Genomic DNA, 27,373 nt, shown 5'->3' with positions numbered 1-27,373 from the left:
ACGTTCAAAAGCGACAGGTCGACAAACTTGGGCAAAAATATTACTGCATGTGCTCAGGAGGGGCTAAATCGCGGTCATTTTAGACTCAGCCTGTACGCAGTTCGTTCTAGTTTCTTCGACGAGTCGTCCAAGTTTTCCCAATCGACTACGCCCTTGTCTGAACCGGACGATAAACGGGCCCGGACAGTTACGTCAGTGACGATGCACGCTGAAAAATATTCCGTGTTTCTCTTTGCTCGTTCTCCTACAAATCCTGTACTAAATACTAAATCCTGTAACCTATTATCGTACGATATCGTAATGGTTTGTAAGTTAATACGCGTCACTGTTCGTTACATGCTCGATCGATCCGTCGCGTCGCGTTCAGTCGCGTTGCATCGGGTATGCGAATTTACACCGGAATGACATAATCGCGGAGCAGAATTCGAACGCTACGTCGCGATCGCTTAAATAATACGCTTTTCGCGTTTTCGCGATTCATAAAACGGACTTTTCTCCAACGTAAAACGCGTCGTGGTTCTTGAAAATACGAATCTCTATATAGACACACCAAGTACGATAAACAGAAATACACAGATATAAATGTGATTTTCTATGCGACGCGAAGAAACGGTTATTCGTTGCATATTAAAACACAAATTCCACGAAAGCTGGACACACGATATTTATACGATAAGTCATCGCATCGATATGATATCGTGCGCGAGAAAAGAGAGAGAGAGAGAGAGAGAGAGAGAGAGAGAGAAAAGGAAAACAGGACGTCGCACGGCGTTCGCATAAGCGGCTTATGATTGGCGATAACGCGGAAAGTATCGATATCGATCCGTATAAAAAAAAATAAAAAGGAAAAAAAATGAAAAGGAAGAAAAAAAGAAGGAGAAAGAAAAAGAGAAAGGAAAAGAACGGTGTTTGACGGACTAGGATTTTGTCGCTAGTTCAAGTTCCATTCGATTACATCTGCATGGCGGTCGCGCGTGGTTTGCCCGTGATCGTTGGAACGCGCGAAGCCGTTTAACGTTTCAATTTTGCGCGTCTGGATGAGAGGTTGGTCGTTTTTGCGACGTGTTGCGAGGGTGTTGCAGGGTACGGTGTTGCGCGGATACAACAGGGTCGTCCGTTAAGCCGTTTTAAGCCACGACAGGTACGAGCTAGTTAGGAAAACAAAGTGGTATAAACACGTAGAGCAACGTGGCACGGTCCGTGCTTTACGAGACACGCGATTCCGATGTTTCGCTCGATAGCATCGAGAATTTAATATACATACGTACATACGTACGTACATACTGCGGCCGAATCGATGCGGAGCGTGGGAAACGCGCGACGACGAATCCGCTCTCTATCATCGCGTTCGTTAAAATCGAAAACTAACGTCATCGTGCAACGCGATCCCCCCATCGTATCGATTCTCGTGTTTATTTGCACGCAAACGGCTACCGATAGAAATCCGATCGGAACGGCGGATCCACAGCTTGGAAAAGAGAGATACGGACAACAACTTGCTTCCTCGAACGTTTCTTCGCGATCTGACACGATCGGTTCGTCGAAAAAGATAGAAAGTTTCCGAGGTGCAGGATACAGGCTGCCATACAGGGTGGTCCGTAATTCACGATACAATTTGACAAGTTTACAAGCCAACTAGATAGGAGCGGATAATCGGTGGAAGGCTATTTTCTACGTGGGGATAAGTCGAAAGCGTAGAGTACAACTTTTTCGTGCGAAATCTTATTTTCGATAAAGTCGGATTTGAAAATTTGCCTGCGACGCTACCGCTCCGACACCGTAAAGTATTCGGTCCGGTGTACGGTCGAGTTGTAGTAACGCTACAGTAAATTTGATGAAACGGCTGATCTTCGCGTGCACGTGCACAATAATCTGCCGTCGATCGTCTCTATTTCTGGCCAGCCGAAAAGTTGTGTTACTTTGACCCGCAGAATCTGCCCGATCCCATTTCTGCGATAAATCGCGAACCGCTGTGTATGGGAACGCGCGTACGGGGGAGACGCGTGTAATGGCAGCTGTGACCGCATCAAAGTACCCCGTGGCATATGCATGTAAATATAATGCACGTGAATATTTGAGAAATCGCATAAGACGGAGATGGACGAGAATAACATAACGGAATGCTAGCTCCGATAAACGATGCGAACGTACAACGAGTAACGCGTGTCGCCACGCTGCTCGATTTTACCATGCCAAAGCGGCATTATTATTTTTCCCCCGATTCCCACTATTCAGCGGCGACCTCGATAATCGTGACGAACCACGGACGCAATTAGCGAATCGAACGGAATAGAATGCAACGTAATCGGATCGAATGGAATCGAATCGTACTCGATGATTTCTACTTTTGCACGAACGTTCGATGCCAAAGACACACGACTAATTACGAGATATTCGAGCAGCGGATATCTGTGAGAGCCGTTGACGTTGGCTCCTTGCTTTATATAGAACAAGCGGATGCAGTTGCGACGACAACGACGACGACGACGACGCTCTTTCATCTCGTAAAAGCTCTTTCATTTATTTCGAAAACTTTTCGTTCATCGGGAATCGAAGGATTTACGGGAGAAAGGAGGAAAGGGCCAGGCGATTGCCGAGCGAAAAACCTCATTATTGACGAAACAGGGACAGGGGACTCTGTCAAATTTTATTTCCACGTTACGTCGGTCGACGGCGTGTGCGTCGTTGCACAAGCCTAAAACTCGCTATTACTCGTAGAGGAGGATATAATAGGTACAGCCAGTGACAAAAGTAATCGTAGCCTCTTTAAAACGGAAGAACTTTTTTTAAATTGGATCGAACCACTCGAGCTTTTTCGAGAAGCTAGGAGGGCTAGTTCGCTGGATGATAAAAGAAATGTCAAGGAAATTGAAATTTCATCGTTCCTACCGATTTCAATGTTGTGAAAATTGCTTTTACACATCGAACTAGCCAACCGAACCTTCTAGCTTGTCGAAAAGTCTCCAGTCGTCCAATTTTAAAAAAGTTATTCCATTTTGAAGGCTGTACGAATACTTTGGCGGCGGATCGTACCTATATATCGGACGATGTTGATTTCCAAGGCTTTTCTTTCCCCTGATGCACAAAGAATATCGCTCCAAGTAATTAGAACAAAGCGCAAACTCGTTGATCGAGTTAAAACGGCTAGCGCCGATGCGAAAAGAAGCTCGCTACCTAGCGGGTGTCCGATGGTTCGCGTTTTCCATGCTGTTGCTGCGTCGCGTTACGTCACGTCGCATCGCGTCGCATCGCGTCGCATCGCGTTGTGGGTGGTACGCTGCTAGTCGGCATTCGCGTTTCAACGATGTATCCGAATTCGCTCTTCTAAAATTCGTCCAGCGAAACAAAAGGCCGTCGATCATTTCGTTCTTTAGAACGTCCCACGCGAGAAAATCAAGTGGATTTCAGTCAGGCGAACGAGCTGCACCGTCTGTAGGTCCGCGAGCCACGATACTCCTATTCTCCTTACCGATCTGTGTTCTGCTCGAAAATAAAATGATTTTCTCTCCAACGACTTTCCTCCTACTTTTGCTCTCTCTCTCTCTCTCTCTCTCCTCTCTCTCCCTCCCTCTCCCCCCCCCCTCTCTCTCTCTACGCGTGTTTTGTCCGAATTTATCGAAAAATGGAAGAGGAAGAAAATCAGTGGGATCGGGTTACGTCCGAGAGGCGCGTGCTTTTCCAGCAATTTCGCCTCAAAGGGAGCGGGAACGCGTACGCGTACGAACGTTACCGTTCCGACCACTAGTTCCACAAACTCGTAGACTGTCACGTCTGCCATATGAAATCCGGATTCCCGTTACTTTGTTATTTCTACTAGCGTCGACTCGTACGATGGATTAAACGAAACCGCGAATCGGTTAATTCCACCATGGGCGTGACGTCCGCGATGGTTGAATTCCAAGCGAGTATCGCGTATCCGATGCAGAATTTTAGCTACGAACCAGCTCGGGAAATCTTTGCTGCGAAACGTCGGCTTCGCGAACAGAGAGCAAAAGAGAGCAAGAGAAGAGAGTAAAAGAGAGAGAGAGAGAGAGAGAGAGAGAGAGAGAGAGCCTGGGCGCGAAATCGTTAAAAGGCCCGAGGCGAGAAGAAACGAGCCGAGTTCATCGGTTGCGACGCCAGCTTTTTTTCGCGGCGAGGCCAATTTTTCCTCGGGTTAATCGTCCGATCGCGCGCAGTGTTTTTGGGAATCGTCCGTCAGACGCGCACTGCCATTTTCATGCCATGAAACGTGCGGCTAGACTCGCGTTTTCGCATAAGCAGCGACACGTTTCTATGTTTCTAAGGAGGATTAGTGAATCCACTGTCGTGAAAAATATGAGAAACGATGAAAACGTTATGGAAAAGGGCAAGTTTGTCCGACGACACGGGCAGAACGTAAACTTTCGTAAATCTTTCTCCTTGTTGCCATCAACTTCGCCACTGGGCCGCTCTACGTGGCAGATTATACAACTTTCTCAACCGTTTAATTTCACTGTGCGAACATTACGCCGCGGCCCTCCTCTTACTCCACCATATAATACGTTCTAATCGTGTTTCGCTGCAACAGCCGGCAAGCTTGCCGACGTTGTTAAGAGAGGCAGGGTCCCTGGTCGATGAAACTGATTTAGATGGAACAATCGTAACGCCACTGCTGTTCGAAATCGTCGGCGAAACGAGTGGAACAATGGTCGGGTGGGTATCAGCTCGACAGAAGCAGAGTTGCTTTAGGGAGCGAAACCTGAAATATTCGCGATTACGTTCGTAAGACGTATTCGAGTAAATGGTTAGGTCGATCAAAATTTTTAACGATTCTGCAAACGCGTAGTATCCCAACACCACGGTCGATTTGTAGTAACGGTGTGTGAATTTGACCAAGCTATAGAAAATTAACTATAGCTATAGGAATTAACAATTAATAATTAGAAGCGACCCTTACTTTACTTTACTTACTAAAAAACGTAGCAATAATTTATTTTAGCGTTTGTTGTATAGAACGATATATACATTTGCTGTTTAGATATCACTGGTTGCTGTTAATCGGTCTTGCGAGTCGAGGAATTAAAGAATCTGTAGATAAAGTGACAAAATATACGTATTACTTGCTTATTATATTGCTATTGTAGTTAAAATAAGTAAATGTTCGAATACTTTTCACCGACAGCGTATATATTTTGCAGCGTATATATCAGCGATATTAATATAATATAAATTAATATAATAAGTCTAACTATTCAGTGGGAGTTTTACGGGAGCTTCAACTATTCGTACCGTATAAATATCAATTTTGTGCTAAATACGTATAATAATTAGGTATAATAATTGCGTATAATAACGTTGCTAGGCCGTGACAGTCGAATGAACTTGAAAATTCGTACAAACCCGTATACCAACAGCGAGTTTCGAGGCACGAAGCTTGTGTTTCTGCACGCGTTTCTATCGTATTGTCGGTCCGTCCCTATTCGTCTTTGCACGTAGAATTAACACTCGATCGCACAACGTGTACTCAACGTACACATAGAAGTTTTCTCTGCGATGTGCGTACTTTTACGGGCCACTGTACCCAGAATTCGGTCCCATCCGGTGACAGACAATTTCCTCGTGTCCGCGTCGTCTTGCCATTTCGTCGCGGCAACTCGATGGAATTAACAGTTAATTCGCCGGACTTGTCCTAGAGAGACAAGGTAGCGTACAACTTGCGATTCAACTGGATTCAATGGCGATTCTAGTTCGAGTTCGATCGATCGATCGCTCCTTCTTTTCTTTTCTTTTTCGTTTCTACGATCGAGTACACGGTGGACAAAACGTGGATGAGATGCACGAGATGAGAACGTAGATGACGTTGACAAGCCGAGAACGTTGGTGAGGAAGACGCGGCCGTCCAACGAAGGGCAACGTACGATAACTCGGCGATTAGTTATTAAAGAAGGGCGAAGGTGGGAAACAGAAGTAATTTCGAGCGCGTCGATTACCCCCGGCAAAATTCCTCTGGTCGCTCGCCTACCTGAAAGTCGCCCCACGGCCGAGCCCCTATAGAAACATCGTCATTGACTATCATCTATTCGAGGCCCTCTTCGCCTCGGGCTTATTTTTCGTATACTACGAGGAACTAGGCCACTGGCAACCGAGTCTTTTTATCTGCACGCCGTCCATTTTATGAATTTTATGAAACCCCGGGATGGGCACGGAGATGAAAAAGTTTCGCGGGCTTTAATGAAACTTGGGAGAAAAGTTTCGTACCCGACTCGTATATTTTTCCATCGGATACAGACACGTGTATTCGTCGCGATTTCTCCGCGCGTTGTGCGCTTCTCCAAGTCTTCGAACCCCTTTTCTCTCATTCTGTTTGCGCCTTCCTGCCAGGACCGGCCACGGGGATCGGTGTAGCGAGCCCGGTGTAACCGGGTGCCGGCACAACGGAGATTGACAAGGAAAAGAAACAAACGAAACGGAAACTTCCTAACTGGTTCGAATTAATTTCATTTTAGAAACTCAGAATGTATGCAGCACGATTAGACGCATCTGGCGTGTCAAGTATTCGGAAAGACGTTCTGAAATAATTGTGACTTTTTCAATATTTTTAACGACACGGCGATAAGAAAGTGACGCGTTTAAATATCCTAATGTTCGCTCGTTTCTACCATTGTCTTCTCTTAGAGACGCGAAACGCGTAAAAATACACGAGTACATATTTGAACCTTCTTTCGCGGCTAAATAATTATAGGCCAAATAATAAAATGCGTCTTAATTACACGCGTACCTGTCAAGTTTTTCAGAATGTAACGTAATATTTGTAGATTTTGTTGGTTCTGGGGTTGGGACGGCCGCCCGTATCGCACGCTCGTGAATCCGCTACTGGTCGGTGACGGGGCGCGTTTGATCGATCGTCGCGGATCAAGCCGAAAGCAGCTGGCCAAACCGACATCAACCGTGGAAAACTGTGGCTAGCGCGACGCTAGATGAAACGAGCCGAGAAACAGCGTCGATTGTCATAGGGGTGTGGAGTGGGCAAGTAGAAGCGAAGGAGGAATCTATGATCGGGTGGCTCGTTTATCGGCAGGCCCGCGACGTTTCGCAGACATAGCAACCCGGCAAATGTGCTAAACGCGCAACGTGCCGAATGGTTATACAGGGAAAATCGACGAAGCGTGACCGTCACTGATTGCTAGGTGCAGCGGAACGCGACGGTTTATGAGAAGAGGGGGACCAAGTTGGAAAATGCTGTTGCAGAATGGTTTGCGATGCTGCGTTCAGCATCGTCTCGTTCGGTTCTGTCGAGATTTAGGTGGAGACGGTTTGTTTTCGGATCTCGATCCACCCGGCACGAATGTTCTTAGGAAAGGATATTGCTACCCCTTCTTCCTACCAAGCTACTCTTCTCGGTCTATAGCTACTTAAAAGACATAAAAGACGTAAAAGACGTAAAAGACGTAAAAGACGTAAAAGACGTAAAAAAAAAAAAAGAAAAAACATGATATGCGGAATAGCGGTGGCCGACGGGCGTTTTTACGCCACTCCGTTCGAAATATCTACATACGTATTAATCGGTTCGATAATACCGCGTTCAAGTATCGTTTAAATCATCCGATTGGATGAAAAGATTAACAAGTTTTCCGATAAGCGATGGAGTCGTAGCGTCGTACCATGGTATGGTGCAACGGGCGAGCCATCCTATACACATTGACGGATTGCTTTAAAATTACACTATTACGACAGTCGCGTCTCGTTACGGTACTAACGAAATTTCAAAGAGTTTCGTGTTATTGGGTCGGTACGAGCGGTCCGATGCCAATACGTCTCGTAAATTGTTCGTCTGCGCGTCGCATGCGTTGTTGCGTGTGCAAACCTCGTAACGGATTGAAAGAGCGATATTCGATCGATCGTTGTTTCAACGGCAGACTCGCTGTGTTTTCACAGCACTTTTTCCTAATCGTAAAAGAAGATTGGGATAATGGGCGAAGGAGAGATTCGTTTGCGTCGAACCAACTGCTGTAAAAGACATTCGGCAGGTTTACCAGGACCGTGCACCGACTCTCCGTACGAATGGTTTGCGAAAATCTGACGCGCTGATTTCCAAGCTAGACTCCGAACAACACTCTGGCCCATCTTCTTCGATAGACGACGACGTTGCGCTTCGTTCGTCGCAAAATAATGGACGAATTTCAAGCTTTTTATCGTAGGTAGAGCTGGTGCGCGATCTTGCTAAACGTGCTGTTGCACACGCGGCCACAACCGATGCCACTGGCAGACAAATAAATAATTTAGCGACATCTACTGGATCGGGAACTTTCCCACTGGCCCGATATAATGTACATAATATATTTAGGAAAGGATGCCGTAGAAAGCGTTGGGATGCTTTCGCGAGTCACTGTACGTATATCACGTTATTCGTTATTAAACACGCTTCCACCACTTGTTTTCGCGACATCCTCTAAGGCTTCCAACACGACCAAATATCGCATGGATCCTTTTCCCCGTTGTATTTTCGTCCTCGCGGCCAGCGCTGTCCTCTGCGCTGTCCTCTGCGCTGCCTGGACAGCTGTTGAAAAAGCCGTTCGATATTTTAAAACAGCATGGTCGATCACGATCGTGTAACGCGAGCGTTATACCGTTTTTCGATAAGAGACCAGTCACTCGATGATACGACCATCTGTCAATCTTTTCGTGCATGTAGTTTCGAAACTTTCGTCTCGGCAAACTTCCGTCCCTCGTGGGAGAAAATTCTCAGACAACAAATTCTCAGACAAAATTCCTTTGGGCTACAACTTGGTTCGTTGTTGCGAACCGAGTGCTTCCCATAGGAATTTTCCTCGCCAACTTGAGAATTTTCAACCAGCGAGCGAATGGGACTCGACGCCGATCGCATTCGCGTACTCCCCGGCTCTGCCCCTCCTACTACGATTGCACCACAAGTATTTGCACGCTTCCAAATTATGGCAAATGTTTACCTATTTACGTGCATAGAGACAGATGGATAGATACGAGTAATAATAACAGTAGCGAATGGGTCAGAAAATGCAACTGGAAAACGAACGAATGAGACGAGAGTGCGACGAGTACGTTGCTTGTAAACTAAGATAGTTTTGTAAAAATCAGCAAAGTGTAAGCCGAATTTCTTTCTTAGCCGTGATATTATTATTATTTTTCGTTTGTTCGTTCAACCGATATACAGAATAGATTTCGAACAAAGCTGTTTTATCGTACGGTTGCCTGTGATATTATCTTAGACAATCGTATACAGTTAATAGTTGTTGACAGAGACGATAGTCGATACTAATTGGTTGGTAAATAAAAAGACAACAACGATCGAAGATGAATGACGATAGCTTCGACTAATTTTGAAATTTGACCATCCAAGTTGAGTGATTTTAAGCGTCGACTGCATCTACCTAAGAATTTTACTTCGAGAGAAAAGTGAACCCTTTTATCCGAGCCGGACCATCCATGCGACTGCTTACAAATTCGCATAAAACGACGAACGATATGACAAAATGGTTGATATAAAAGTTACGCCGCCGTGTCCCGACACCTATGAATCTGTGCGTTAAATCTTTTTGAAAGAAGTCGATGTCTTGGGAAAATTACATAGAAAGAGGTGCTTTTTACGTGTAAAAATTACGAAGAAATTATCGGAAACTACATAGAAAACGACCGGACAAAAGGATTGATTTCTGCTCGAACGTAAAAGTAAAAAAACCTGACGAAGGAATTAAATTAAATTAAAATTGGCAGGTGGGTGTAATCGACGCTCGCACCAAGTTTCGTGAAGATCGGTGGTGTGTATCGGTTAGAGGGATTCCCTTGTTAGGACGATCGGAACACGTGTTTCCAATCCAGTTATTTATTTCAGATAAATATGGAATTTGATCCTTATACATATAGGATAATAAGATATATTGCTTGCTTCGATCGTTTCAGTTTCGATGCAGCGAAACTTTGGATTTGATCGCAATTATAGGAAAAAGTAAAGAATCAACAGGCATCGAAATACTTACAGACGATAGCGTGTACGTTTTCGATACGATTGCCGCTAACCGGTTCGTTATTTTTTTCGTTTCAGAAGGCGACTACACCTTAGATGATTCCTTTTGGAACGAAGAGACTTCCGTTGGTAAGTTGAAAAGAAAAGGCGAACGCGGTTTTTCGAACGTTTCGATCGCCTAATTACGCAACAGCCTACCGACGTACGACTATCTTGCGTCAAGCGTACGGTATTACGAGGCCGAGCGTTTGTCGCGCCACAGGTACGGAGAAAGAGAGCACGGGAACGCAAAGTTACGAGACGATCGCGTAAATACACAATGGATAGGAAGTTGTAGGTTGTAGTCAAAGTCAGTGTTCTCTTTGAAGCACGGCACACGGCTCGGCGACGTAGAAAATTCAACGCGCTCCAAATAAGAGCCGAGATACTAATCGTGCACCGAACAGAATACTCGAATCAATGCTATCGCGTAGAAGAGCAGCGCGACAGCGTATCCGCCCTGCGTTCTCGTTAACGTTGTCGCGAGACAAAGCGTTTTTCATCGCGTAAATGCTCGTGTTTTCGAGTTAACCCACGCTTGGCCCTATGCGAGCGAACGGCTTTAGACTGGCGACGAAAAGGACGCAAGAGAGAAAGAGAGAAAGAGAGAAAGAGAGAAAGAGAGAAAGAGAGAAGAGAGAAGAGAAGAAAGAGAGAAAGGGAGAAAGAGAGAAAGGGAGAAAGGAGAGAAAGAGAGAAAGAGAGAAAGAGAGAAAGAAAGAAAGAAGGATGAAAATCGAAGGACACGCGGGAAACGCACAGATTTCCTTCGAATCGCGATGAAACGTAGGCGAAGGAAGGAAAAAGGCGGAGATAGACCGCATTGCAGCACATCCCTCGGAAACTCGATCTGCGGTTACATCTAGTACTCCGGACGCGCAGAATGCTTTATCGTTGAGTCAACAGCGGTGATTGGCTGGGAACACGAAACTTAAATTGGGTTAAATTTTAGACGGGAGGACGATGCGTCCAAGTATAAAATGGACGAGACGAGGGTAACCGATGTAAAATCTCTTAAAACGGCGGCCGTAGCTCCGCGACGCGCCATCTCGTCCAGTGAGAAGCGGAGAATTTCCGCGGCACAGAATACAGCATCGTTTGTATTTCTAGCGACACGGTTTTCTCTCGCTGCACGAGACAACGCGATTTCTTTCGTTTCACGGGACAATTTCGTTCGGTCTTTCGACGCTGTCGGAGGAAAAGCGTCGGGACATCTGAATTACAAAACAGGCGGCGGCCGGTTAAAGCGTCGTACACGCTTGCCCGAAAAAAAGAAATTAATATTCATACTCGTATTTGATTAGACGCGTGGCTGACCGGTTGGAAAGTAAATGCGCAGGTCGGCAAGCAAATCCACCGAGAATTTCGTCAGCGGCACACACAGCCGGCATCTAACGACTTGTCGCGTCCGCGTCCGTTCGATTAATAGCGATTCGTGGTTCCGAGTGTAGGGAGCCGAACTGCGGTAAACGATATAGCGTACACGACTCGAGCTATTGTATCGAGTAAATCGATGCACGCAGAGCTGCACGCGATATTCTACCTGTTTCTCTCGGAGATCTCATGTACGCGGACTTTTGCGAGCGTCTGCGAGTCTCCGGAATCTTCCCTTGAACGGTAGCTTCGATTTCTAGAGGACGTGCAGAGGAAACCTGAAAATGCTAGGTTCGGATAGGATCGCATCGTCGTGCTATCTGGAGTTAACTCGCGTTATCGCGATCACGAAAACGATAGTAGACTCTGAAAGCGATCTGAATATATAATATATCCGATGATATGCCGGATTTTAGGTTGTAAAATGCAAGATTGCTGCCGTAGAACCGATAACATGGCGTGGTAGCATCGTGCAAGCTTGAAATCTAAAATATGCAAAATTAGTTTCAAGGATGCTTTCGAACGATTATACATCGTTGCTAATTAACGGATATAGCAAATAAACGATATTATAAAAACAAAAAAAAACTGATCGTCTAAATACGTCAGTGACGTTTGCAAACTGTGAGCGTGGAGATAGTTTCGCGGGCGAAAAGAGGAGGCGAAAACAGGACGCGATACACTGCACGCGACCGAATAGAATTAAATACACGGCAATTGCACAGAAACGACGCGATAAACGGCCTGTCAACGCGACGTTCGACAAACCCATGGACGGGGCCAACTTAATCGGTCGGTAATCTCGGTTGAACGAACCGTTTCTGGAAATTCAATTTACGAGTCTAGTCGGTTGGTTCGTCAACGAGTAAACCCCTTTAAACTTCCTGGCGACCGTCCCTCGAAAAAGCGGAAATAAAACGAAACAAAAGTACGCCGTCAACAGCGCGTCTTGCTAAGATGAGAATATCTATTGGAAGTCCGTGGTTTGTTCGCCGCTTTGCGAATGTAGCATATGCGTCTATATGCGTCTATACGCGTCTATATGCGTCTATATGCGTATAGGTTGGACGGATCGGGCAACTTTTAAACTTCTCTGTCGATTTCGTGCGAGAAGCGCGGTAGGCAGAGATCGGAAATTGCACGGAGAGGATTCACGCTCGTAAATACTAGTTCCGAGAAAAAATATCAGCCCCGTCCGCCTTAACTCCCTCTTTAATCGGACTTTACGCTGGGAAACTCGAAGCTATTCCTAGCTGGAAAATGACCAGCTCCGCGCTCTCGTTCCCTTCGGCAACGAGATTTTACGTTTCCGATAGGTACTTTCGACCGCTATTTTGATCGATTTCGATATCCATATTGTTACTATTATTATTATTATTATTATTATTATTATTATTATTATTATTATTATCTTTATTATTGTTGTTGTTATTCGCGTCTTTACTTAATTCCATATTTTACAATAGGTACAATAGGTACGATAGGTACGATAGGTAAAATAGGACTGAGATTTTGAGCAAAGTTCCCCGACTTTCTTATCTGATTCACCCCAAATCTCTTCTAAATGAAATTTCGGTTAGGTTTATTATAATTTACTCGCATCGTATGTATTTAACTGCATTCTTGTACAAATGCAAAACGTTTTCCCTAAAAGCAGCAGGTGTCCTAGATCCTAATACTTACGAGTGGCAGTGTATGCACGTATACAAAAGTTGCAAGATATTTAATACAAGCAGGTAATATTTCGCAGAGATTAAAATAGTATTGAAACGGTCAGTTATCCATTGTATCGATATATTCAGTGAGAGCATATTTAACGTTTAGTATATGTCTAAGATGCTACGTTATACATATGTATCCGATAAATATACTACGGATTTTTATTCAAATTCTTGTCTTTATAAATCTAATTAAACAAATCTGTACTTTTTAAGCATTTCAAATTTCCTAAAAACCCGTAAAAATTTGCAATTTAGGGGCAAATATCGTGCAAATTCTATATGTATATACATTTTCTGATTGGTTTGAAATTTTACCGATATGATCGTGACAGTTGTGCCTTATTAAGTGCTAAGAATATTTCAAAACGTTTCGCATAAAACATGCAATATGGAGCGGACAGTCTATTTATCGCGAAAACGATAAAATACCAATAATCTGGAAATTACGAGCAACGTTACAAACATAGGAAACTACGTACGACTTGCGTATTCGAAACGGAAAATAATCTGTTCCGCGTCCATACTCGTTTAATAACTTTAATTGAATTTGAAGAGAGAATAGGGCAAGAAAACCACACACAGAGAGAGAGAGAGAGAGAGAGAGAGAGAGAGAGAGAGAGAATGGAACACTCTCTGGTTGTATTTGCAAGGAACGCTACGCGACTTAACGAGTTAGCCGGGCATGATTAGCATAACTGTTATCGCTAGAGTTACCTGCTGCTGGTTAAATTCGACACGTAATATCTCGGTCAAATATGTACATATTTCGACGTGCTCGAACGTATTTCGTCAACAGGTGTTACGTGTGGACGCGCGTTAAACTCGTTCTTTTCTTTTGCTTCGCTTATTAGAAAGTTTCGAGGCAGAGGAGACGCGATAACGAGTGCAAAATTCTGACAGCGAAATTCGATCAAACAGACGGATAATTTCAATAGCAAATCGAGCGTGAAGGGGAAGACGATCGGCAAATTATTTAACCATTTCGTCGGGAGGAAAATACCTCGATTCGAGTGGCATGGTAATTAGTTGCTCTGTCGTTAATCGCGACAGCCGCGTAATAATTCACTACACGGGGATGTCTACGTGTTGAAAAGGGGACGACAGTGGGGGCGGGGGGAAGGGTGCAGAAACGTGACAAGTAAGTAATTATCCATACACTTCATTTTGAATGGGACGGGTTAAATCGGGCAAAGCCCGGACAGTCGATAAGAGGGTAAACTAGATACTACATGCTTCGAGGAGGCCCTCCTCCACTGATTATCTCGACTCATTCGTAGCTCGCAGCAGCAACAGTTTATAGCGTGATGAAAAAAGAGATCGAAGGAGAACTCGCTTACTCGGATCCGGTTAATCACAGCTGCTTTTCGATTTCGCCGCAGGAGAATACATAGCGGTCGAACGATTCTCTTCTTCCTCGTCTTCGACTAGAAATTTGATCGATCCTCGTCCGTATCTGTAAGAAGCCGCGTAATGCCTCGTGCAGACTGACAAACATTGTGTACGGATCGTTTATAATTTATATTAGACGTTGAGTTCTCGTTTTCAAGAAAATACAGTTTAAACGTGTTTAACTAGGAACTGGCGTTTTTTACTTATTTTCACGGTTTACCTATTTTACAGTTTCAACTCCTATCGATTATTTACCCCTGTTCTCGCAGGAATTGGTCAAATTTAAGTACACTCGTCGAATCCTCAAAGTCGATTTTATCGTAAACAAAGCTCGAGATGAGAAAACGTGGTTGCATATTTTCCACTTATTTTTTCACGTAGACTCGTCCTCTGTCCGATCGTAATAACGTTGCCGCTCCACGCTGTACACTGACTGCCGACAAATAATGTCGTGTGTTCGCGTCTAATTTGTCCGCAGACATTGGCTCTTGTTTTCCATTTCGATGGAAATCGAAACACAGATCGATGCTAAACTGTAAACGCGGACTGTCTCTGCATTTGCATTTTGTCTACCGTTATCAGCGAACCGTTCGCGGACGCACAATATGTAAATTATCCGCCGAGATGTCTGCGGACAACTGTCCGTTATTCGGCGCTGGCTTGAGTCACGATTTCGAAATCGTTCGACACGTTTGTCAGGAGGGCGCGCAAAGAAACGAGGATGGCATGTAACGCGACAACGAGCTATCGTAAAAACGAAGATAAGATTCGAGATAGAAGGGACGAAGCGGAACTTTCGATTGAACGGGAAAATTGATTTCAGGTGAGGCCGAACGACTACTACAAGAGTATCGACAAAACCAAGAGCTAGTACAAAATATCGGGGGCCATTACTATCAGATCATCTATCCAGTACAGTTACGGCATCACGAGAAAATGGGGATATCCACGAGAGAAGTCAGCATATCCAAGGTAATTAATCGCCTGATTCTCCTGTTTTCCTAATTTCTCGGAAAGATTCGCGAGAGACTAGAGCTGAATTTACACCCTTTCGCTTTGCACGATCACCGCGGATGGATCGTTCGCGGATGGATCGTCCAAAGTGAAAAGTGACAAGTGTAAATTCGGCTTAACGACCGCAACCTATCGCCTAATTTTCTTCCGTCCGTCGGATCGACCTAAATGCTTGTTGTTGGTAACTTGAACATTTTCTCACGTTTTAGTATCCTCAAAGAGGATACGGAGAGGGTGGATATCAAAACAATAAAGGCAGAATGAGAGTAAGTGTACGGAAGTTTGTAAAGTGAGAATTATATACGCTTGATGAGACCGAGTTTCCTTCGATTTTGCAGACGGGCAGACATTTTCATCGGACGTCCCTCTTGATCAAGGCCTTTAATCATAAATTTCGCCTAGATTTAGAATTAAATACGTAAGTGGATCGTCGCTTGTGATTTCGGCCTCGGAATCTCATAGGGCACGCATCCGTCAACTATATCAAGAATATTTTCTGTTGCAGGCAACTTTTAGCTCCGAACCTTATGCAAAAAGACTTTTTAGCCAACGGCGCGGAACAAAGTTTTAAACAGGTAACTAGAAACCGTTCGCCGAATTGGCACGAATTTCCAGCTGAAATTGGATCGTTCGATCGAACGAATCTCACTGACATGTTTGCAGGAGATAGAGCATTGCTACTATCACGGTACCGTGAGGGATTATCCAGGAGCTAGCGCTGCTTTTCACACGTGTAACGGTGTCAGCGGTGTTATTCACTTAGGCAACGAGACATTCGTCATCCATCCGTTTTATGGCGGCGATTTATCGGTCAGTTTAATTATTCGAAGGCTCTGTATACGCGTGTGTCTATCGAAGCGCGTGTGCGTCCCGAAATCCGTGTAGTACGATGAACGCGACGCTTGTCTCCGCGATTCAAGCGACGAGTCACGAAAAACAACATACATCGTCGTAAGACGCCTTTTTGAATTGAATTGAATTGAATGCGCCTTGAGAAACTCTGTATATCTTCTTTCTTCTCTTTTTCTCTTTTTCTCTTTTTCTCTTTCTCTCTCTCTCTCTCTCTCTCTCTCTCTCTCTCTTTTTTTCTGTTTTACAAAAACGAAGGAATTTTTAGATGAACGAACTCTTGGCAGAAAGAGGTGATTTCAATGTTATGGAGGGCACGAAACGACGATCGTATGAACGAAGGTACACAAGAAACCTAACAGAAGGTATACGGATAACTACACAAGTATATAGGCTAGTAGAGTCAAAAGTAAAGAAAACTTTTCGAAACGCATTTGTACCGTTGTTATTTCAAAACAAGTACTACTTTCGGACCGCCCGTACGTACATTGTGGGGAAAGAAAATTCGATTAGCGTTCGGGAGAATGTCGTTTCCCTGGGGGAACGTGATGGGTTATTCAGGGTCTTGGAGGAGCCCAGGGCAGGATACAGGGAGCGGTGTGGACACAGAGGGTCCTGGCTAAACGCGAATGTTTGGCTGGATCCTGTGAAGCCGAGCAGCGAGTGTTTCGAGAATGGCAAACACGACGACAGGATGCGACGCGACGCGATGCGACGCGACGCGACGCGACGTCAGGCCGCTCGATCCAGTTTCGTTAGCACGGCAGACGAAGCGAGAGGATCGAGTTAAGCCGCTATCAAGCCTGCTCGACTCGTAAACGAGTAATCGGCTGCTGCAGCGCTAAATTCTCTAACTCGCAGCCGCCTTTCGTTGTTTCTACGTTGTTGCACGGCTGTTTCTACGTTTACCTGATGACGACTAACAAGGAGGGTCGAAATCACCGAACCACAGCTAATAACCTGTTTCTCGGTTCTGTCTTTTCCATTAAAAATTGATCGTCTTTTCAACGTAAGCGCGCAATGCGCACGACCGTCGAGAAACGATGGAAAATAGATTTGAGACTAGAAGAATGTTCGCGCGAGTACGGAACTGAAGGTTGAATGCAGCAGCGTGTGTGTATCGAGGCACGAGGCGGATACCTGAAATATTTTCTTGCAACGTCCATAACTTGGAAACTGAGATATGTTCGTAAGACGTATTTTTACCGATTTTCGTGTGTAGATTTTAAATTTGGACGAAAGCAACGTTGACGTTTCGTAATCGAAGATTAAGGAACAACGCGGCAGAGAGAGAGAGAGATGGAGAGAGAGAGAGAGAGCTGGAAGATAGCTAGGCAGGCAACCGTCGTGTACTTGGCAGAGACGAGTTAAGTGGGGACGTTCTTCTTATATGCATGAGCTGTTCTTGCATTATTATTCATGAAGAGATCTCGAAGTAGCAGCGTGTTGGGAAAAAGAAAAATAAATTGTTCGCGTCGCGAGAAAATCAGGATGCCGCGTAAGCATCCGGCTAGTCGTCGTCGTCGTCGTCGTCGTTTTCTCGGAAAAGGAGGATGGTCGAAATTATAGCTCTTCGGGCATCAAAAATTCTAATAAGGTATCATCGAAGTACAATCATCTGTGGCAAATATAACGAGAAAGTTGTAGAAAATATAGACGAATTTTTCGTAATCGATATATCGCAGCTTGTTTTAGAAGCGAGTTGTAGTGTAATTAGAAAGACGTGTGCTTGATAGAAGATTTAATACCGTAATACCGTGCCTCGAGTTGTCTTCGTTTTCGAGTTACGATCATTTCAGACGAAAACGATCCTATCGTACTTAGGGCATATTAGAATTTTAGGTGGCTGAAGGAGCAGAAACTTGTCACTTTTTTGCCATCCCCGTTTGACGGATGACGGGATCTCGGGTCTCGCTGGAGCCGGGAATTCACGCAGCCGTTGTCGATACGAATCGATTACGATTGCGAAACGAATAGATGAAAGCAATTTGGAAAGAGATGGGCTGCATGGACGAATTCGGGACGCACGATGGTTCGGCGATTCGTTGAAACGCTGGCATAACGATTAACCGAGAAAAGATTGAACCGCGGATAGTAGGTCATAGTCCTGGCGCAGATGCGAGAAGAAAAAGGCCGCGCGATATAAGCCATAATCGAATAGAAGAAGGGGCGTTAAAAAAGGCGGGCAGCGAGCTGCTCGGAGAATGTTAACTATATGCAGACCTCTCTTTTAGCAGAAACATCCTCACGTTATATTTGAAGCTCGAACAAAGGCTAACAAAGGCTGCGCTAACTCGGGGAATCTTGAGTGGCGTACAAAGAACCGCCGGCAGAAGCATGTTCTGGGGCTATCGGAGACCACTTCCGATCGATACAAGAGAGACGTCCGTGAAGCAACCAAATACATCGAAACTGCCATCATTATCGATAAGGCTATGGTATGACGATTTTCTTCCACTACTAGCCCCTTTTTCCGATCCTTGATCCGATCCGATCCGATCCGAAAGATATCTGTGGCGTTTGGCGATGCGTTTCCCAAAACCGAACAGAATCGAGGGAGTGCCAATCACGATCATAATCGTTGGAGGAAAACGCGCGACGTCGTTCCAACCGAGTTTCCACGGAGCCTGGTAATAGTAAATTGGCCGGAACCTTTCGACGTGCTTGAACCCGCGCGTAACTCAACGATAATTGTCATATCGCGCGTCGCGCGTCGCCTTTCCGTAAAACGAAACGATACGATCGACTTTAACGATCCCAATTGTCGTAAATGAAAACGTAAAATCGATCGCCGGGCCACCACCTTCTCTTCTGCTTCACTTTACGCGGAAACATTCGTTTTCCTTGCTTCAGTTCGAGAAGAGGAACGGTAGCACCAGAGCCGAGGTCGTTCATGATGCCATCCAAGTCGCTAATATAGCGGACATGGTGAGTGCGAACCGTTCTATCGGACCTTTGTTAAAAGGCCTTTCGGACGCTTTAGATGCGACATGCTTACGAGGCCAAACCCGCTTTCAAAGTTTCAATCGCGCATAAAAATAAGCGGACAGATCATGGAAATGGGTATCGATCGCGTTTCCTTAAATACGAAATAATCTGTATACTGTAGAAAACAGAACATGTAATAAATAAAAGTTGACTACGGTGTCTCGAAAGTCAAGTGCGAAGTGAACGAGCAGAAAGAGCAAAAGTCTTTGCCTTTTCCACTTGTTTTTGCACGTGGAATCGTTACTCGACCGTTCGTACCATGATTTCGATTAAACTCGATTGATATCTACTTGCATCACTGGTCCGCTTACTCTTGTGGTCGGCCGTAAGCGTGAAAACGTGGCCTCGTAAACAGCGAACCACCGATTCCATTCGTTCTTTTCTCAATGTTTTTTCTCTCTTTTCGCAGTATTTCCGCACGTTAAACACTAGAGTCTCCGTCATATACATCGAAACGTGGCAGGGCATGAACCAGGCAGACATCGGCGCGGGCATGGATATCAGTCTCGCTTTGCTCAATTTAAACGATTACACGATGCGAAGGATGTTCCATGTCCCTCACGATACCACTCAATTACTCACGTACGTATCGAGACGATTCGTTTGTCAGGCAACGTGGCATCGTTTCTCAGAAATTTTATCCAAATTCCATGCTTGAACACGCAGGGGCGAAACGTTCTCCGGTGGAGAATCGGGAGTGGCTATACCTTCGACCGTTTGTAAACAAAAATCCGTAGGAATCAGCGTCGATTTGAACACCTACGAGCCTCATCTTTTAGCCGGTACTATGGCTCACATGATCGGCCACAATATCGGCATGAGCCACGACGACGGAAGTTAGTTTCTATCGACAACTTCTAGACGTATAATAGAAGAAAAGGAAAAAGCAAAAGTAACGCAAGGCATCCTATCGTGCATAAGTATCGGACGCTTGCTGCAATCCGATCGAAACATTGATTACATTTCGAAACATTTTATTTGATATTCTCAACGTTACTGTAGAAGAACGGTTCTCCGTTGTTCTGTCAGAAACAACTGAAACAGGTGCGATATACCTGCATCGATCAAGTTCCACATTTGTCTCTGATAGACAGACAAACAGACAGCTCTCACATCCGATCAAATCTATCGAAAGTTTTATAACGTAGTTGGAAACGTGTATTCCAAAGGTTCTACAGATAGGACCCAAGTCGCTTGACTCGGGTGTTTGGCAATCGATAGCAGCAATTTTCGTCCACCTCCGATCATCGCGTTCTCGTTTATACGAGAACTCACGTCAACTATTCGTCGATATCTATTAAATTTAGCCGCGTAGTTGCCTGAAATAAGATCAGAGGCGGAAGTTAGATGAAAGAGCTTCGATCCGACTGTATTTTATATATTTACGATGATTTGCAAGTGTCCAAATACTTATGCGCGCTGGCGCAGTTTGCTGATATTGGAATTGTTCGCAGGGAGCGAGTGTATCTGCCGCGAATGGCACGGATGCATCATGGCTCAATCGATCGTGGGTTTGGAAAACGTTCAGCCGTACACGTTTTCCGAGTGTAGTAAAACGGATTACATAGAGTCGTTAAGAAGCGGCAACGGCTTTTGTCTTTTGAATAAACCAAACGAGGTAAGACGAAAGACCAGGTAAGAGGATTCTAGTTGAGGCTAATTGAACGGAGGCCGAGTTTACGACGAAACGAACCGTCCCCTAAAGGGAGAATCGTTCGCTTTACGAGCGTGCAAAAGCGAATCACGAGACGCCTAAGAGCCTGGCAACGAGATACTTTTTCACTGCGGTTTCAATGAAATCTCGTGAAACTTTCTCATCTCGGTTCGTTGCGTCGCAAACTAATTTCCACGATAGCGTTGTTTCGAGGAAAAAAACGTAAACGTAAACGCGTTTCTCCTATCCTCGGGCCGACCTCCATTGACAGGTGGTGGTAAGGACGTCTTGCGGAAACAGGGTAATCGACGACGGGGAACAATGCGATTGCGGATCGATCGAAGAGTGTCACGAGCTCGATCCTTGCTGCGATCCGATCACCTGCAGACTTACCTCGGAAGCGGAATGCGCGTCCGGCCCTTGCTGCAGCGAATGCAAGGTAAAATATTTCTCCTCGCGTTCGTCACGAATCTCGAATACCGTATATCGAAAATCTATATCTCTTTGGCTAAAGATGTACGTGACTGATAGCGGCGAGAGGTACGACAAACGCGTCGATAAACGCAGGCGGACAGAACGTCTGGTATATCGGTTTCTCTCGAGTCGAGTATGGTAAATAGATAGCCATTCGAATCTGGCGATCAGTTTCGAAACTGTGGCACGTTTTTCAAGACTGCCAACATTCGAATCACCTCGAATAGGCTTCGATGTCCTAAAACCGTCGAAACTGCCGTTGCTAGTCACTCGTTTGTAAACGCGTTTTCCACGTCCCGAGCTTTCTACGTTTTCTTCAGCCCCTCGAGTTATAGTTTAGTTACGTCGTATACGTAAGCCAGGCGCAAAGTCAATTCGACCTTTATATCGGATATGTTTTACCCTCGAGTGGACACGTATATATACGTTTACTGTCTGTTTGCCGGGAAATCGACGTTTGAACGTCGAGGATCCATCTAATCTCGAATGATTTTGACAACGTAGTTGCTGCCGCGTGGCGTCGTGTGCCGGGAGTCGACCAACGAATGCGACTTGCCGGAAGTCTGTACCGGAGAGAACGGCCAGTGTCCGGCGGATGTTTACAAGAAAAACGGAAGTCCTTGCGGGAACGATGCTGGACATTGTTATAACGGCATTTGCCCGGCGTTGGATGTTCAGTGCGATCAAATCTGGGGACGCGGTGGAGTTGCCGCGGACTACGAGTGTTTCATACAATTCAATTCCAAGGGCTCGCTCAGTGGACATTGCGGCACCGATTCTTCTGGTCACTACATCAAATGCGATATAGAGTAAGTAAAACTTTCTTCGCTTCTATCCGTAATTCGCTAGCTTTCGCTCGTTACGTCGATAAACTGATTAAAGGTGTACGCGTAACTTTTAAAACGTGCATTCCTCTGCAAACTGAAAATTTGTATTTGTTGCGCCGCGTTCGTCAAAAACTATCAAACGGTATGAAAAAAGTCTGCGATTTTTGATCCATCGCGATAAACCTTAGCCGAAAATAAAGCTCGCGATACGTGGCACGGCCGGTCACAGAGGTGTGCACCGGGTACGAGAAAACCGGGCCTTGGAAGAAGCAGAAAAGAGTAAAGAAAGAGCGAGAAAAGCAGGATAAGAAGGGCAAATTTGTCACTGGTTCGAATTAATAATTTCATTCTATAAACTGGTTGGGAATGCGCGCGGGACGGTTAAACGCACTTGCTACATCAAGTATCGAGAAGGATATTCTAAGTAATTGTGATTTGCCCAATATTATTGACGATATGGCGTTATTATTCGTCTCTGTTATCCTGTTATCCTGTTATTGTGAAAAGCTCTTTCTCTTTCACACAAATGACAAATTGTTGACAAATTGTTGATAAATTGTTGACAAATTGTTTCGGGCCGAAAAATATTTCTGCTATCCGGTAATTGGTTAAATCGTAATGCTGTAATCGTAATACGTAATGATACGTAATCGTAGGAACGTTCGTTGCGGGTCACTGCAGTGTCAGCGAGGTGGCAAGCAGCCAATGTTGCCAGATGCGGATCATTCGATAACCATAATCTCGATAAAGGGCGCGGAGTACGAGTGCAAGTAAGTAACCGTTAAATTTCCCATTATCCTTCTATCGTAATCGGATCGTAAGAATTCTGTTGTATATATGAATAACGTTTGCGTCGATTGTTCGCATAAAGGTCTACGACTGGGAAGGTGGATGGAACCGAGATACCTGGCATGGGTTTGGTTCGGGATGGAACATCCTGCGGTAACCAATCGGTAAGAGAGACGACTTTCTAATCCGTAAAAGCCGCGAACTCTCCCTTTTCCGATGTCGTTACGTTAATAGTTTCCAGATTGCGTAGATTACGCAGAGTCGAATGCCGTCGTATGGAGTAACTACTCTAGCTCGTAGCTGCACACCGAGAAACCATCGATCGTACACGGATACGACAGCGTCCACGTATACTTGTTTTCTGTTTTAGATTTGCGTGAACCAAACGTGCATAAACCTGCCCCCGAACTTGGGCAACGACAAGTGTCCTAGCAATCACAACAATAACGAGTGCTCGGGGAATGGCGTAAGCAAAACTTTTGACACTCGGCTAAACGACTTAAGTGGTTCGACATAAAAATCGGCCGATTCCAAATGAAATTCGCTCGTTCCCGTAGGTATGCACCAACTTGAATAAATGCTTCTGTTACGTTGGATGGAACGGACCAGATTGCTCCATACAGCAGGAAATTCCAACTTCTCCGCCAACCACGTCTAGCACCGAATCAGCTGGTAAAAATAGTTCACATCCTAAATTAGGGAAGAAAGAGACCCCCTACGGTAAGTTGCGATTCGTAAAACTCTAGAAGATAGAAAATCGTCGATCTCGAATTTCGAATTTCAATTTCGAACGAGGCGAGAAACCGAAGCTGCGACATCGATTCACCTTGCTCGAATCGTTCGATTCGAATCGCTCGACCAGCCTCGGTTTCGCGTAGCTCGCGCGATCGTTTCTAGCCTGTAATCTAACGATAAGCAGACAACGGTAAATAAGAAATGAATAGAGTAAAATAATAGTAGAAATAATAAATAGCAGAGTAAGCGTAGATACGCGGCATCGGTTACCGGTTACGGCGGATGTTTCTCCGCGTCGAGTCGCGTGATCGATCGGTTTCCTTCTTTCTATCTTATATGTATTAAGTATAATGTATTAAATGTTCGTCTGTTTAATACGCGGAGAAGAAGAAGAAGGAAAACACGAGGCTCTTGGGTAAGACAGAGGTCGATAGCAAAGACGGATGGTACCTCGGGGCAATTCAACAGGCGTGATAAGCGGAACGTTCTACCGTGACCGGTAATCTTAAAAAGGCAGACATTTGTCGATCGTGTAGATGCGTTTAATTCGCGATAAGACGAAGACTCGTCCCGTATCCCGGCGGAATGTCGGTTAGCCGCCAGATTATTTGGGGCCATACCATCAGCTGTGCACATAAAATTCAAATGCGTCTATACGTATGTATATGGAGTACGGGCCGATTTTACTCGAGTTTATTCGATTACACTTTTCCACTTTCGATTCACGGTCTCTCCAGAGAAAAGAACGATCGCAGACGCCAACTACGCACGTGGTCACGGCGATCCTTATCGGGCAATACCGCCCGTTTCCCTTACCAACGATGCAGCGAGCCTTCTCACTGTTTTACGGTGAAACGGATTACCAGCTGTACGCGCGAAACTCTATCTTCCGATGATCCTCGAATCGAACGCAATCTGTGACGTTCCAATCGAATCGTTAGGCTGGAAATTCGAATTCACTTGGTTGCTAACACGAGTATACGTAAATCGTTGTTGTTGCAAGTTTACGCAGACCGATGTAGTACGCGCGAAGATTACGCAGGTAAAGGGAGAGGGAGGAAAATAAGAGGAAACGAAGAAAATTGTTCTTGGAACAAATTCTCTTCCTTTCGTAGCGCTATTCTCTTACTTGCATACAAGTTAATCTTTTCCGGATCAACCGATCCTCGCAACTTGCTTTTACCACGAGACAAACGAGTTTCGAATGTTTGAAAAGATCGTGCGAGATGCGAAACACGCGATGTACCTTTCTGATACGCGTAGATTACAAAATGTGATGGTCGTTTCAGAAACAACTAACAACACTCTTAGCACCGGAATGATGGTATTAATCCTGGTGGGTGTGGTCAAAGGAGTCTTCATTTCTTTTGCGCTAATGGCCATTTGCTACAGGTACAGTAGCAAAATAAAGTTGTTGAGTGGGTTCGACCAACGCCTGTCATTGTCAAGTAATTCCGTGGCTAGCTGGATGATGAGGCATCGCACGCGGCCGTCAAATTGCTCTCGTAATATTGATTCATCTTAGCCTATTTACTCGATGTTTATTCATATACATATATTTATCTATATATGTATATATACATATACCAATGTTTTTTTCGATGGTGTGCTCTGAATGTGCTCGTGCTCGCATAGCGCGTATGAATGATCACTACGATCGTGACTATGCTGCACGAGCGAGGGATCTACGTTTCTACTTGGTGTCGCATGCCAAGGGACGAAAGCAAAAGTTGTTGCGTAAACCGTGCTTCAGTGGATACGCTTGTTCCGGCGTCTGCAGTCTACAGTCTAATTGAATTTAACTGGATTTCTTAAATATCCGGTTAAATAGTCGCTTTAGTGCGGAGAGTAATGGCACAGCAGAGCCGTAAACGTGTGCGAACGTGTCACGGAAATTTTATATTTTATATTATAGAGAAGAAACGAGGATGAAGAGAAAAAAAGAAAAACGATAGAACACGAGTAACAGAGATGAGAAACGGGAGTGAAAGTTGAAGAAAGTTAAAGATTCCAGCTTTCGTTATCGTAAAGATGATCGACGCTTCTGGAGGGACCGGGGGCTGTGGCGTTAAAATTAACAAGTGGCGAATACGAATACGAATACGAATATAGGATGGGATACGAAGCGGATGACGGATAATCTTGAAAAGAAAACGTTGTTGTCACTTTTTCTAACAAGTTGTAATCGTAAGAGTGGTTGGAAGTCGGAGCGAGGTGGTATACGATGTCAGCGTCAGAGATGCGTGTACGTTCATGGTCTAAACTCGATTAAACTCGATAGATTAGCCCATCTTGTATAGGATAACGCTGAATTGTCTGTGATCGTGGTTGAAAAAACGACAGACGAAAGATAATGTGTATCTCTATTCTAAGAAATTACTATATAGAGAGAGCATGTTATACGATTCGTCCCTTGGGGTGCGATATCCGATACACGATCCATTACAACGTCAATGTGCCAGCTGCTTGTATGCCCTATAAAAGCATGAATAAGGCTGATTAGCGAAGAAACGAACGTGGTCCCCTCGGACAGTTTGAGATCGGAAAGCAACCGTTAACGACAAAGTTTCCAACTGGCGTATGTACCAGCCAGACGACTATTTGATCGCGACAACTCCACGTGATATCGTGTCTTCGTCGATGTCAATGTGAATGTGAATCGGAAAAGTATTACAGTTAACAACGAGTCGTCCGACTCGAACGTAAAAGACACGAGAGAAAGGATCGCGGGCATCTCTAAACTAAGATAGATAGAGAGATACTAAACGGAAAGTGGATCGAAGCGAGAAAAGAGGCGCTAGGGACTCTAGAACAAGAGAAAGAGGAAAAGAACTGGTTCGCATCTATTGTACTTGTATCGCGAGATACCGCGTCGATGCCGCGTCGATGTCGCGTCGATGCCGCGTCGATACCGCGTCGATGCCGCGTCGATGCCGCGTCGATGGTGCGTCGATGGTGCGTGTACCACGCGAATGGTGTGCGTACAACAAACTACGCCCATGTATATGTATATGTGCTGATTCTGGCTTCTCTGTTTCTTGTCTGTTTCTGTCTGTCACTGCCATCTCTGTCTGTCTGCATGCTGTGGGACGCTCGGATACCAAAATGTATCATCTGTATACCGCGCGCTGCGCGAACAATGGTACTCGATCTTGATATCGTGTCGGATATCGACGATGTTTGACACGTGACGACCAACGACCATGCAAATCTAACGATGTAACTAACTAACACGTCTGATCGTCACAGAGAACTACCACGGCTCTAACACTGTATTTTTAGTTGGTGTGCTCATGTCGGTGGTAGGGGGTGTTTTCATAGTATTTGCTCTGATGGCTCTCTGCTACAGGTCAGTCGTAGTACATAAAAACTACTCCCTCTGTCTCAGGTTAGTGTGCAGAAACATACACGTAGAAATTCTTTTGTATGCGTATATATATATATATATATATGTACGTATATATATGTATGTATATATATATATGCACATATATATGTATGTCATTTTATTTTTTTTTTTTTTACGATCCACACGTCGTACATATATATTTACATGTAT

General features: G+C 44.9%; 2 protein-coding genes across 21 annotated transcripts in view; one reads left to right on the top strand and one right to left on the bottom strand.

Annotated features, from left to right (window-relative positions):
* The window catches only part of dila (centrosomal protein dilatory), a 125,775-nt gene that overhangs the window by 66,399 nt on the left and 32,003 nt on the right, over positions 1 to 27,373 (bottom strand). The window lies entirely within an intron of this gene.
* Positions 1 to 27,373, top strand: part of mmd (disintegrin and metalloproteinase domain-containing protein mind-meld) — a 73,896-nt gene that overhangs the window by 32,443 nt on the left and 14,080 nt on the right. For 11 of the 20 annotated variants that reach the window (XM_069129722.1, XM_069129723.1, XM_069129725.1 and 8 more), the window contains 18 exons: positions 10,040 to 10,090; positions 15,308 to 15,456; positions 15,708 to 15,764; positions 15,837 to 15,916; positions 16,004 to 16,073; positions 16,162 to 16,308; positions 18,582 to 18,785; positions 19,201 to 19,275; positions 19,745 to 19,917; positions 20,002 to 20,171; positions 20,790 to 20,953; positions 21,261 to 21,428; positions 21,968 to 22,272; positions 22,947 to 23,060; positions 23,162 to 23,243; positions 23,450 to 23,545; positions 23,637 to 23,799; positions 27,064 to 27,202. In XM_069129722.1, the coding sequence (XP_068985823.1) occupies positions 10,040 to 10,090; positions 15,308 to 15,456; positions 15,708 to 15,764; positions 15,837 to 15,916; positions 16,004 to 16,073; positions 16,162 to 16,308; positions 18,582 to 18,785; positions 19,201 to 19,275; positions 19,745 to 19,917; positions 20,002 to 20,171; positions 20,790 to 20,953; positions 21,261 to 21,428; positions 21,968 to 22,272; positions 22,947 to 23,060; positions 23,162 to 23,243; positions 23,450 to 23,545; positions 23,637 to 23,799; positions 27,064 to 27,202 (2,407 nt within the window). Of the gene's footprint in view, positions 1 to 10,039; positions 10,091 to 15,307; positions 15,457 to 15,707; positions 15,765 to 15,836; positions 15,917 to 16,003; positions 16,074 to 16,161; positions 16,309 to 18,581; positions 18,786 to 19,200; positions 19,276 to 19,744; positions 19,918 to 20,001; positions 20,172 to 20,789; positions 20,954 to 21,260; positions 21,429 to 21,967; positions 22,273 to 22,946; positions 23,061 to 23,161; positions 23,244 to 23,449; positions 23,546 to 23,636; positions 23,800 to 25,103; positions 25,207 to 27,063; positions 27,203 to 27,373 lie in introns of all 20 variants that reach the window. The other 9 variants (XM_069129734.1, XM_069129729.1, XM_069129731.1 and 6 more) reach the window with 7 other exon arrangements.

This window comes from Bombus flavifrons, chromosome 16, assembly GCF_040668555.2.
Source record: "Bombus flavifrons isolate JBK064 chromosome 16, iyBomFlav1_principal, whole genome shotgun sequence".
NCBI classification, from domain to species: Eukaryota; Metazoa; Arthropoda; class Insecta; order Hymenoptera; family Apidae; genus Bombus; species Bombus flavifrons.
This window is presented reverse-complemented; position numbering and strand designations above follow the sequence as displayed.